Source organism: Myodes glareolus, chromosome 6 (genome assembly GCF_982192425.1).
Source record: "Myodes glareolus chromosome 6, mMyoGla1.1, whole genome shotgun sequence".
NCBI lineage: Eukaryota > Metazoa > Chordata > Mammalia > Rodentia > Cricetidae > Myodes > Myodes glareolus.
In genome coordinates, this window is record NC_142031.1 from 95,109,965 (window position 1) to 95,123,147 (window position 13,183).

Here is a 13,183-nt window from a genome sequence, read left to right on the forward strand (position 1 = left end):
TCTGAGCCAGCAGTTTTTTTTTAGGTTAAACAAAGAGGCTTAAAAGGCAAGTGAGGGGCTGGAGAACTAGTCAGTAGTTAAGAGCCCTTGTTGCTCCTACAGAATACAAGGTTTCAGTTCCCAGCATCCGCACAGTGGGTCACACATCCACAACTCTACTTCCAGGAGCTCTGACAACTTCTTCTGAATTCTTTGGGTACGAGGCCCAAGTGGAAAACCCAAAGTGCTTGCAAGCAAAACCCTCATACATATAGAATAGAATAAATTTATCATTAAAAGTGTCAATGACAACTGAAACTATTACTCCAATCAACTATTACTGAAGATGAATAAAATCATCTGATTTAAGCAAGTGAGATGTCCCTTTCAAGATAAAAGTCTTTTTTTTTTTTAAAGAAATGTCAGCAGGAGTCAATGCTACATTCAAAAACTAAAGTTACAGTCTGTTATAGAGAAGAGGGGAATGGAATGGTGTAAGCCTGGATTTATTAAAATAACAGTTTCTGTAAAGCACTCAGGGAAAGTCCCAGCATGTTGGTATTGCAGCCACTGAAGACTGGGGCAGTACCACGGTGGTGTGAGGAAAAGGGAAGCAAAATACTGGGCTCCATAATTCCACGTATCTTTCCCACGAATCAATAACCAGTCAATTTCTCATCTGAGTTTCTTTTCATGAAGGGGGATATCTGTAGCAGAATGAAATCTATAGCCTAAGTTATAGATAATCACAAAATTCCCATTTAAGAATCTAACCTAATAAACAGTAACTGTGCTGACTTTTTAAATAGTGCTTGAAACACTTGTTCACCATCTTAAAGCCATCTATTTCCTAGTCCCCAGGACCTTAAGAGCTGATTTTGCCCATCAGTTCTTCACAGTGCCTCCCCCACGTAAGAAATTAAACCACAGAAGGCAACTGATGACTCTGCATATTTAAAAAAGGAACCGATATAAAGATTTTAATTATCTTGCAACGCACATTGTAGCACTATGTTCTGGACGGCAGCCAGAGATTTCCTTGAAGGTCTCAGAGACTCATCATTAAGAGTCATGGTAGGAAAAGAGGTACGCGTCATTATCCAGCAAAGGAATGGTGGCATGTCACTTACATGGCTTCTTGGGGCATTTCTGGCATTTGTTAAAGCCCCAGGAGGTCCCCACTGTCCCACAGCAGTCCTCTTGTTTGGAAAGGCCAGGGAGCGCTTTGCCACACTGCAATGAGGTGTGAAAGGGGGGTGGTTAACCGAGTGCAGATTGCTCAGCCCCAGAGCTGGGGGCCTTCCCAGCCACTTTATAAACAGCTCCCTTGATACCACACAATTACAGAGGCAAAGAACGGCTATAAAACCTGGAGGCCGAACACCAGGGTGGAGTCGGTAGACACAGAAGTGAATAATCACATCTCCATATATGAACTTATATGCATTTTTAAAATCTCATGAAAAGCTGAAACAGAGGCATGGGTCCATGTATGAGGCTTCTGGTTTTTACCACTTGCCTGGGTTTTCCTTAACTGCCCCCGTCCCTCACCTGGGGAATAAATGTCAGCTTTCGGGTTTCCCCACAACAATTGTTTGTCCAAAGCATTCTTTCATTGGCTTGTTCTTCCATTGATCCTTGGCTCTGTATTTATCGAGCACTTATAATATGTCCTGTGAACTTGGGTGCAAACATGGACATATGTACTGGACAGCCATAAAGCGACAGAATCAGTTGTGAAGCTGACAAGGGAGAAATCACAGAACCTGAGGAGGACCAAGAAGAGACGGGCCAAGAAAGAGGCGACTATAGGCTGAGCCAAATCTCTTCTGGCAAACACTAATGCTCCAGGGAGATGAGCCAAGCTAGGAAGGGGCTGGCAATTTTAATCGAGACCAGCCCAGGTAGGCAGAATGGATACCCATAGAACTATGCTTCCATATTGTCAAATATTAAGGTCAGATGAGACTCCTAGTCGACCACAGAAGATCAGGTGACCCTCAGGCAGGGGACTGAAGTTACTTAGAACTACCTTGAAAATCGATCTTGTCCCGCAAGATCACCAAGGACCAGATGGCAATGAGACTTATCTGACTCTCTCTCCCAAGCTGCACAGGGTAAGCTCCCACCCTACGTCTCTGTCTTGTGCACAAATGTGGAGTGCAAAAGAATTTCTCTGCTTTGCCAAAAAAAAAAAAAATACTCAGGTGGTTTCAGGAGTCATCATTTCTAAAAGAAATCTGGTCGCATAACTCTGTCGACTAATGACCTCCAGTGGTGTTGTCTGATCTTATCCCCAGGCAGGAAAGAGAAGTCCCCTCTTGTTCCAGTTTAGACTGGATCTTATTGCCTTCCACCTCTGAGCATCTATTTAGGCTTGGCAAAGGACCCTTTCTGATTGTCTGAACAACTCAGGTCTCTCTCTCTCTCTCTCTCTCTCTCTCTCTCTCTCTCTCTCTCTCTCTCTCTCTCTCCTTTTCTCTCTCTGGGATACCATCATATTTTTTCTTTTCTACAACTTTATTTCTACCACGAGAATCAGGTAGAATCACTGGCTCTTCCACTTGTGATTCATTTTCTTTACGTCAAAGGTGATTCCACAGAGGCTCACCGCTACCAGTTTCAGTCCCGTGCTATGTATTAATGACTTATTATTTTTATATCCCCAAACAGGACACATTTCAAATACTCAGTAATGCTGAGTGGAGCAATCACTGTGGGAAAACCCACCAGAGGTTAGCGTACAGGCCCCAAGACAGAAGGCTGTGCACAATGAGAGAAAGTTAAAGCGAATGGTGATCCCTAAGGAGAACAAGGTGCAAACCCCACCCAGCAGGGCTTCATGGGCAGTGTTTCCTTCCTGCTAGGTCCAGACATGCCTCATGCTGACTAGAGCTCTGAGTAATTACATACACAACTCATAAAGCAAAACCACATCAGAGAAGACCAGCTAGGGTAGATACAGCATGACGTTGTCCTTAAGCTTTTACGATTTTATATGATTTTTAATAATTTTGACAAGTGTTATATGCTTTCCAAAAGCAGTATGTGACAGTGGTTCAGTGTCTGGGATACTCTAGAGGCCTGGATACAAATTCTGGCTCTAGGACTCCATACATAGATGAATTTCTTATCCATCATATGGAATACATAATAGCACCTCTCGATGTGGTCGTGAACTTGAAAGGTAAAATCTATGTACAATGCTGAGTACAATGCCTGACACATGTAAGTGCAAAGGAAGCTGCCACTTCAGCCACTATCATTTATCACTATTATTGTCACCATCGTCATCATCTGAAAATTCTTTGTTGCAGATGTCCCACATCAGATCCAAACTGTCAGATTCTTCAGGGAGCAGGGTGCATACGAATGGATTGCAGTGCACTCTGCCCTTCTGTGAAACAAGCTGATTACTCCAACCGTCCACTTAAAAGTACCATAGTCAACAAGAAATGCCGTTCTAGGACAAAATGGATTTCCCTGAAATAAAAGGTAGTCCCGAAGACATTTTGAGTTGGTCTAATTTTGAGAAGAACCTAAAAATATATATAATAGCACCCGAGGGAAAGCGAACAAGGCCAAGGTCACCACTTCCGTGACACCTGCAGTTAGTCCACGGACAGAAGGAGATAGGCCTGCTTTTCTTGAAAGAGACAGGAAAGGAACTCAGCCGGTTGGATGGACGTAGATTGTGTGACTGTTACAAACAACTGCACTGATAGGGAAGCCTGCATGTGGGTAGTTCTTTGCTAGCTGTGGGTACTCCATGCTGAGTGAGATTGTTCCAATCCCAGAGCTGGAGCTGCACCAGGTCCGAGACAGGAAGCACAGGTGTGCAGGTACACAGCTGCACACACATACACACCCCACATCAAAGAAGGGAAAGAGTCAAGGTGGAAACAAACTACCTGAATCAGGACAGTTGTCCAAGTCCCTGAGCTTAACCATAGACAATTTAAACCCAAAGCATGAAGGTCAGGAGCAGGAAAGAACAGGGGGCAATGACTCAGGAATAAGACAAGGAACAAACAGAAACACAGAGGCCTCCGTTGCTGAAACCCAGTTGCCAGCATCTGCTTAACATTCTCTCGCAGTTTCACAAATTGGTTGGGCTTATTTGAGACACCAGCTGCTTTGCACACAGCCCGTTCTCGTACCAGACTTCGGGCTCTTCTCTTAATCAGGCGAAGCACTCAACACTTGCCGGTTTTATATGCTCAGAATGTTAGTAGCAGTTAAAATCCAATTTTCACCTTGGATTCCTAGAATGTTTTATTTGGTAGGACAAAAATAAATCATTTCCCTCTACTGGGCCTCCAAAAAGGTACAAGGTTTTCATTACATGATCCAAGCTGCTTTATCCTATGGCTTTGTTGTTGCAGGTCCACAGCCAAGAGCAGCACAAGGCATCCAAACTGATGGAACAAATGGGATGCGTAGGTGGTACCATGGCACTGTGTGTGTCTCAAAACTGGGTCTACACAGCACGGGATTGAGCTAGGAGGGAGGAAGTCATGGTTATAAAGCACAAAGTTTTCTATCGGTCCCATCAACTGTTCAAGAATAAAGAGGCTTCGGTGTATAGCAAGAAATGTGGCATGAAAGATCTCTGTGGTCACACTCTGGGCTTTTACCCAGCCACTGGACGCCACAAGTCTTATCTGAGTGTAGTCGGAAGTACTCAGAGGGACAAAAAGTTAGGCTAGTAGATGTCTCTCCCATACCATAAGGCCACAGTGGAGAGAATAACACAGGACAGAATGTGGTTGGGATGCTCTGGTGTAGACTGGGAAGTTCTACATCTCAACAAGTTGTGCTCCCACAGATAGGGACTTCCCTAGCCATATTCATAGGCCGGGATCCAAGTGGTTTTTGCCAGTTAAAAACAAGTAGACTAAGTAGACTTTCTCCCATGCAGTTAGTCACCACGTTCTCAAAGAAAGACTGTCGAACATTTTAGAATACATCTTATGTAAAGCAATCCAGTGTTAAACGTATACCCCTGTACTTAACTCTACCAGGTCAAAGAGCAACATGCTCTAACTCCCCAGAAAGCATCCATCAGTGTTAGTGAGGGGACACTAATCGCATATGTTTGCTGGGATCCAAGTAGGGCAGGTAAGCAGAGTGTTCAGGCAGCCAGTCTTGTTACGATCAGCTGGAAAATGAAGCAGCGACGCATGTGGACACTTAGCAGCCCACATGTGGACATGATGGCACTGTGGAGGTACATTAAACACGCCTATTGCATGCCAATGGCTTTCAGCAGGCCCGAAAACCCCAAGTCACTGGAGTTTACAGTGTTGACAATCTTTCCACTGTAAATATCTCTACCTAAGAGAGATGGTGACCTCTCTGGTGGGAGCTGAGCCTGATGGATCATCTCTCAGGAATGCAAGATACAAAGCAAATGACCTCTATGGTTTCTTGCAGGCTTAAGACTCTGAGGTCAGGATGTGCTGCTAGGTTACATGACTCAGTTTAGAAAATACAGACTGGAGCTGAAGAGAGCCAAGTTCAAGGACTTCTGTTGTTATAACAGGGCCAGGTCTGGGCTGATGCTCTCCTAGCCCTCTCTCCTTTGTCTGTTTTCTACTTCCTCATCTCTAGAGTCTTTGCCAAGACTCAACCTCCACTGACTAGACTTAGGCAAACAAGACAAAGGGGAGAAAAACCAACAGCTCTACTTGACCTTAATTTCTGGAAGACTGAGTGTTGAAAATAAACTTTAGACTCTTCTTCTCCACCTATGTTAATAGGGTTTGTACTTCAGAAGGTCGGGTCACTGAAGAACTTTAGATTTTTCATACAATACATGGGGTTAGAGAGCTCCTTCATTAGCACTGAAGGTTACTGGAGTTTCTGAGGAGTTAGAGCACGTTGCTATTTGACTTGCTTAGACTTAAGAGTATATTTCACAATGCAAAATAATTATAAGCAATGGTATAATGGCCTTTAATTGTATAACTAATGATCAATAATCAATTGACTATGGAAAACGTACTTAAAATCTTTTTTACCTGTTTGAGAATATACCTCTTTAGACTTTAACCTGAGTTTTGAGGTGAAACCACAATACTTCGCAATCGAAGTTAAATTGTGATCATGGTCCCCTTTAGAGTCTCACAAATCTGGGAGTGGAATCAAAATTCAAAACTGACCACCCGGTAATGTGAGTTTATCACATTCGACAGTGAAAAGGCTCACGGTTAGAACTGCTCGAAAGACGCATGGTAACTGGGGGAAGCAGTTATAAACACTGGAGCATGGTTTACGACATGGCACAGTAAAACTGACACTCGTTTGCTTTGCTGTGTCAGGTCCTGGAGAAGGAAAGCCCAGGAGTCAAGAAAAGAGATGAGTGCTGCTTGAAATCCATTAGACCCCGTCAACACCCCAGCTCTCTTACTAGCAGCGGGGTTTTCCACAGATTATCCTGCCTCTCTGAGCCAGTAATGAGGCACGAGAACAGAAATCCTGGCCTCAAAGTGTAGTGAGAGTGAATGATGAGGAACTAGGAGGTGTGGGATCAGAGCCCTGTGGGATATCCTACTCCACACTTTTGTGAGCAGAGTGTAGGCTGAATTCCAGGTCTCATTCACCTGCTCTCCAGCATGGGTGAAATTATAACCATGCTCAAGGGTCCTACCATCTTATAGGCTTTGAGAATATTTCTGGTAAAACTGTTCAGCTATTTCACTATAAGAAGGATCACCCCCAGGAAGGCAGTACAATGTCAAGGACCTACCGTTTAGTTTCACTAGTTAAGACATTGAAAAACGACAATACAGAAACATTCTTAGAAATCATCCTTGTCACATGCATGGAGCTCATTTTGTTATCAAGAACTATTCTATAATGAAGTATAAATACTTTAAACTAGAATAGAGGACATCTTCTCACAAGGAAAATATGGCACTGAGTCAATGGAACAAATAAACTTAAAATGTTAAGGCGATGTAGAGTTTTAAAAATACTCCCAGGAGGTCACTAAAGGAAAACACAGGGGAAAAATAGAAGTCTGGAACATTGTAACCCTTGCAAAAGTACACAAGTCTGGGCTTAGGCAAGTGTTGAAACAAGGAAGTGACTTGATGATACTACCGGGAGAGAGACTCCGGAGGGGCACAACTGCTCTCACAAGGCAGAGGGCCAACCACCAACTGTGAACAGACAGGGTAAGCACGGAGGAAGGCAGCTGGACCTGAAGGAACAAAGAGAGGGTACAGAGAGCCAGAAAACAGGGTGGTGCTAAGTTACAGAGAATTTTCCAAATTTGGGGTTCAATTTTGAGTTGGATCTAAAGATCAGACAGGAGATAGAGAAGTAATGACACTGGTTCTTTTCCAAAGCCAGTTACGTTTTTACATTACTTCAAAAAATTATTGATGTCTAATCAATAGAAAGAAAATAAAAGTTCTTAAATGGGTCCAGTTTGGGGCCTGGGAGACGGCTCCGTGGAGGAAGCACTTCCTGTGCAAGTGTGAGGACTCCAGAATTTGGATCCCCAGAGTCCAAGGAAATGCCAGGCAGAAATAATAGCCTCCTGTGATCCAGCTCTGTAGAGGCAGAGAGAGAGGGCATCCCCAGTACAAGCTGGCTTTCTAAAGTTGTCAGAACTGGTGGGCTTCAGCTTCTGAGGGAGACCCTGCCTCAACAAATGAGGTAGAGGATGATCAAGAAAGACATTGGATATTAACTTCAGACTGCAGCATGCATGTTCAAACATGCATACACACCACATGCCCATAAACATACACATTAAAAAGGGAAGGTATAGCATTCTGCATCTGATAATCAGAAGTGTAAAGAGTGACCAATCACAGTAGAGTATATCATCTCTGAGAAATGGAGTGACCAATCACAGTAGAGTATATCATCTCTGGGAAATGAAGTGACCAATCACAGTAGAGTATATCATCTCTGGGAAATAGAGAAGAAATTATATTTAAGGTAAACACATTCAGAAATATTCAAAGAACCAAAAAAGGATAAAGCTGGATTGAAGGCCCTTTCATTATACTTCTCAGATAACAGGGGGAAGTTTAAGTGCAACCAATGATTTTATTCACACAACAAATGCTGTTTAGACACTATCTAGAACAGGGGTCCTCAACCTCCCTAATGCTGCGACCCTTTAATACAGTTCCTCATGCTGTGGTGACTCTCAGCCACAAAATTATTTTCGCTGCTACTTCATAACTGTAATTTTGCTACTAATAGGAATAGTAATATAAAGCTTTTGGAGATAAAGATTTGCCAAAGTAGTCATGGCCCACATATGAGAATATGTGAAATCCAAGAAATAGGAGAAAATACGAGAAATACTGATCTGGGAAACCCTAACGCCAAATGAACCCCGACACTTCTACCTATCTGCCAGTTTTAGCTCATTTTCAAATGCAAACTGGCCATTTTTAAAGTCTTCCATATGTGATGTGTCTGTGTCTATGTGTGTGTGCATGCTCATAAGTATTCACGTATGAGACTATAGACCCCATGAAGAGATGGCGTAAGAATGTAGAATACAGAAAGATCACAGGACAAGGAACCAGGAAGTCTCAGTGCTGGTCCTACCTGCTGCAAACTCAAGAGAAAACACTAAGTGAATTAACTCTCTGAATGTCAGTCTCTTCATTAAGAAGATTGCACAGACATCCTAATGAATACACAATTAATGTACTTAAATGTAACGACCCTAGGGAGGCCACAGTGCAGGACTGCGGCAGCAGGGGAATAACGGTGAAAAGTTTTACTCTGTCACAGTCCCCTGCCTATAAGCCTGACTGACTGGAGCCATGGCCTTTACTACCATCCTCAAAGAATGAGCTGAACCCACTTCAGCAGTGATCACTATAACATAATTCTAGCCTTCTCTTGCCAATTTGTGCATACAAAAAAGCATCTAGCTACCTGAAATTAGGTATGGCTCTTAAATGACTCCTGTCTGGTTAGTAAGGATAGTGACAGTAATCATTTTACTATCACTGAGCAAATTCTCAGTGGTATTCATAACATTCATAGAGATGCAGAGTTTACATATACAGAGCATGCATGCAAAGCCACAAGAAGGCCCATTCACCCACATCACACAGCTATATCCTCTTTAAGTCACATGCTAGTCAAACATGCTGACACAAAACCTTGAGGATTTTAGCAAGCAAAAGCATCACCCTCACTCACTACTGTGACTCTGGTTGAGGGACAAGGGTCATATTTCTTAGGAATCTTCTACATCTCTCCACAAAGATGAGACTAAGGGCCTTTATGGAGAAGCTCTGGTTGTGCATACAAGACTGGATTCAGCTGGCCCACCCCAGGTCTTCGCTGCTATTAACATTCCCAACCTTTCACAAAGATAGAAACATCTCTGCTCTGGCAGAGTAACTCCTGTCCACCTTCCATGCAAAATGGCTCGGCTCTGGCTCCAAATTAAACTGGAAAGCCTCACCAAGAGCCCTTCATAACCCGACACTAAAACATAAAATACATCTATTTTTATGTACCAATGCTAAATGCTCCAAATTTTTGAACACTATTATTAATGCAAGGAGAGCAACATATTGGCTAAACTGGTTCTAAGGGTCCATCTTCCTCATGGAGACCTCTGTGCCATGGCTCACTGGCAGGGTAACAGGCACTGTCCCATAAAAAGAATGAGAAAATGCTTAAATGCTTCCAGATTTTCTAAAAGAACTTGTAAAAGAAAAAAATTGCTTTGGCTTCAGCAGAACATTCTTCATGGGCAAGTTTTTTTTTTTAATCCAACCAGCTTTCTTTTATTAGAGTAATTAATACAATGTTAGGCATTTGGGGTATCTGATATATGCATAATCCTCTGATATTTCAGGGTATTGATTTTATAAACTATCAGCTACGACTAGGGCATTAATAGCTGGAAATGCATCCACAATGATTTCTGACAGTCTATTTGCTTAAAGCCTGCTGAAACCAAAGCATGGACTTCAAAGAACGCCAGACAAGAACTTTAGTTTATGAAATGGTATTTTTAAAGTGACATAGGTTTTTAGTGTTAACAGGCAAAGGGGAAAATATTCTTAAGGGTCTAACATATGATTCTCTTTTCTGTCTTTCCTAAAGGTGTCACCAATTCCAGCTGTCCACTTTCTCCACCTTTGAGATTCGGGCGTTTTGAGAGACAAGTCTTCCAGGTTGTGGATCTGTGTATCATGGGCCTGCCTGTGCTGCTAAAGGAATAAATAAGTTCTGTCATGATTCTATTTTCACATAATTGCCATTACATTTTCTTCTGAAGAAAAGCAACATAGACCAGGCCATGAAATGCAGTGCCAGAGAGCAAATAAGTCAAATTTATTGAATTTTTATTATTAATTTTAATTTGTATAAAAATACTAGATTCATTATGACATTTTCTTACATGTACATCCTGTTGAATTTATTTGAAATTCTATTGCTAGACAAAAAGCTTTGGTAGGTAAGAAAATAAAGATGGGCATATAGAAATGCCTTCTGTTACTATGGCAACTAGATCACCTCCAGACTGACAATAAAGGGTTGTTTATTTCTTTAACTACACTGGGTAATTTTCTGTTAAGTTTCATTGCTTAGCAGTTCCCTTTGGGTCTCTATAGAGATGGAAAAAGGGACCAAGGCCACCTAAGGCCTCACAGCACCACACAGAGGCGCAGGCCTCCCATCTGGCTAAGCTTTCATTGTTTCTGTGCCCCGCCCAAGCACACAGAACTGAAAACTGCTAATTACCTGTGGTTTGGATGGAATTTGTGGAGAAAAACGGAAAGTCACAAATAAAAGAAGCAGGTTCATTTCTGTCCCTGGGAGCAGGAACTACCTCGAGCTGTCCACTGCCCTTTCACTTCCGACAGGAACAATTATTGCCCAACAAATAGCCGCTGGCTTCCCCACATATCCCAGGCTCTTCAACAGACGTGTCTATCTGGCTGCCATAGAAAACTAGCAACACTAAGGTGACTTTGTGTATATGTATGTGGGTGTGCAGGCGTGTGCAGAGGTTAGAGGTCAGCCTTGGTATTGGAGCTCACGCACTGCACACCTTGCTTTTGAGGCAGGGTTTCTAAGCAGCCTGAAGCTCACCAAGAAAGCTAGGCTGGCTGGGCAACAAGCCCCAAGAAACTTCCTGTTTCTGGGATGACGAACCACACAACCATGCCTCTCTCTTTTTGTTGTTGTTGTTGTTTGTTTGTTTGTTTTTTGTTTATTTGTTTTAATGAATTCTCCAAACTGAATTCATGTCTTTGCATTTGCATAACAGGACCTTTACAACGAATCTTTCTTCCCCAAACCAGCTCATGGCTTTGACAACAGATATTCGTTTTTTTTTTTTCAGTTGTAGAGCTTGGATTACAGGACTAAGGGGTTGCAGGGTCAATTCCTATCTTGTATTCAGCAGCTGTTTGACTCTGTGCTCACGTGATCTCTTGCTCATGAGTCTGCAGGAAGAGAGATAGAACATGGGCAAGCATCCTGGTATCCTTTCTTCTAATGATATTAATTCCATCCTGTCATGGTCCCACCCTTATGATTTCATCCAACCTCAAGTATCTCCTTTTAGCCTCTACCCCCTAATATAGTAACCATCAGTGGTTTCAGTACATGGAGTAGGGAATATGCCTCAACCCACAGAGTTATCAGGACCATGTAACTGACCAGTAAGGAGTGAAAAATGGGATGAATGTTCCTAAACGCATCTCTCTTCCTCAACTACAGGAATCAAGTATTGTCAGGGTTCTATTCTGGCGAAGTTGAGGTATTCTGAGTCGTAGAGCAATGCTATCACCATCCTCGGCTAAGGTTCCCAAGGAATGTGGAAGGCAGAATCCTCTGCTTTCCTGCATCTAGACAAGCCCATGCAAAATGTAAGCGCATGTGAGGTTTGTCACCATTGCAAAGCCTGTCCCAACTGGCACAGCATGGATACAATTAGCAAATGATTCATATGTGCCCGTTACTCAGCTCATCCTAAGTGGCTTTGCCCTCATGAAAAGTACAGGCTTAACGGGAAGAGGAACAAAGGCAACTACTTGAACACAATTGAATTAGAAATAATCTGCCTAGAGTCTAATGCAACAAGAATTCAGAGAAGGAGCAGAGCAGACTGGAGAAAACCCTTTGGAGGAAATAACAGTTAATGGGGACCTGTCTCAAGTCAAGACAGGTTGGAGACAACAGAACAGGTATTTACTATAACTAATATTTGTCTAGATTGCTCTGTTCATATGTCCTGTGCATGCATCAATAGTGCCTATGATTGCCAAAATAAAAGGGAAAGATGCCAAGAGTGTCACAGCAGAAGAAGACAGGACTCAAATGTCTCAGGAGGTTTCCCAGTCCAAAATGTGATGAAATGGGGCCAGAGATGCAGCGAGCTTGCTAAAATGGAAGGCGAGCTACAGACCTGGACTGGGTGAATCAGCACACACACGTCCCAACTCCTCTGGGTCTTGAGTTTCACATAACTTCGATGGGAGGCAAGGATACATACTTTCCCTTTCTTCTGCATTGTTTCTGAGGTCAAATATGGCCATGACCGAGAACGTTCTCTGTCATCTATCAATTTTATAAAAATGTGCTGGTGTACTAGGCTTCCCTCAAAGCCACAGAATGTGAAGACTGTGTTCTTAACCATTTAAGCTTGCCCATTCTAAATAAGTCCTCTGTAAAATGGTTATTCTGGAGGCATTGCTGTCTTGTTTGAAATATTTGGAGCTCTTAGAATACGCTTTAGAACTTAGGATATGTTGAAAACACTCCCGGTGATGGCAAATTATTGAAATTGGAGTTGATTTGACCATTCTAAACTATCAGATTCCTTAAAAAAATAAGTGACATAAAGATGGCCAGCAAAGACAGATTCTTACTCAGCTCTGTCATGGTTTTTCCTTCAGTTCTGGCAAGTCAGAACTATACAATAGCAGAGTTGGAGAGATGGCTCACTCAGTAGTTAAGAATACATACTGCTCTTGCAGAGGATCTGAATGCAGACCCCAACACTCATGCCAGGGCGTTCACAACCTCCTGTAACTCCAGCTCCAATAGATCTGGTGATTGCTAGCCTTTGAGATTACCTGCATGCATATCCCCCCCACACACATACACATAAATAAAACTAAAATAAATCTTGGAAAAACTACACAAAGGCAGTATCACTAGGGCAAATATGCAGCCTCTGGAGATGATCTTA

The 13,183-nt window shown here is 42.6% G+C and overlaps 1 protein-coding gene across 10 annotated transcripts in view; it reads right to left on the reverse strand.

Annotated features, from left to right (window-relative positions):
• Positions 1–13,183, reverse strand: part of Ltbp1 (latent transforming growth factor beta binding protein 1) — a 386,955-nt gene that overhangs the window by 142,998 nt on the left and 230,774 nt on the right. For all 10 annotated transcript variants that reach the window (XM_085691031.2, XM_048416147.3, XM_048416146.3 and 7 more), the window contains one exon: positions 1,110–1,212. In XM_085691031.2, coding sequence (XP_085547157.2) covers positions 1,110–1,212 — 103 coding nt within the window. The remainder of the gene's footprint in view (positions 1–1,109; positions 1,213–13,183) is intronic.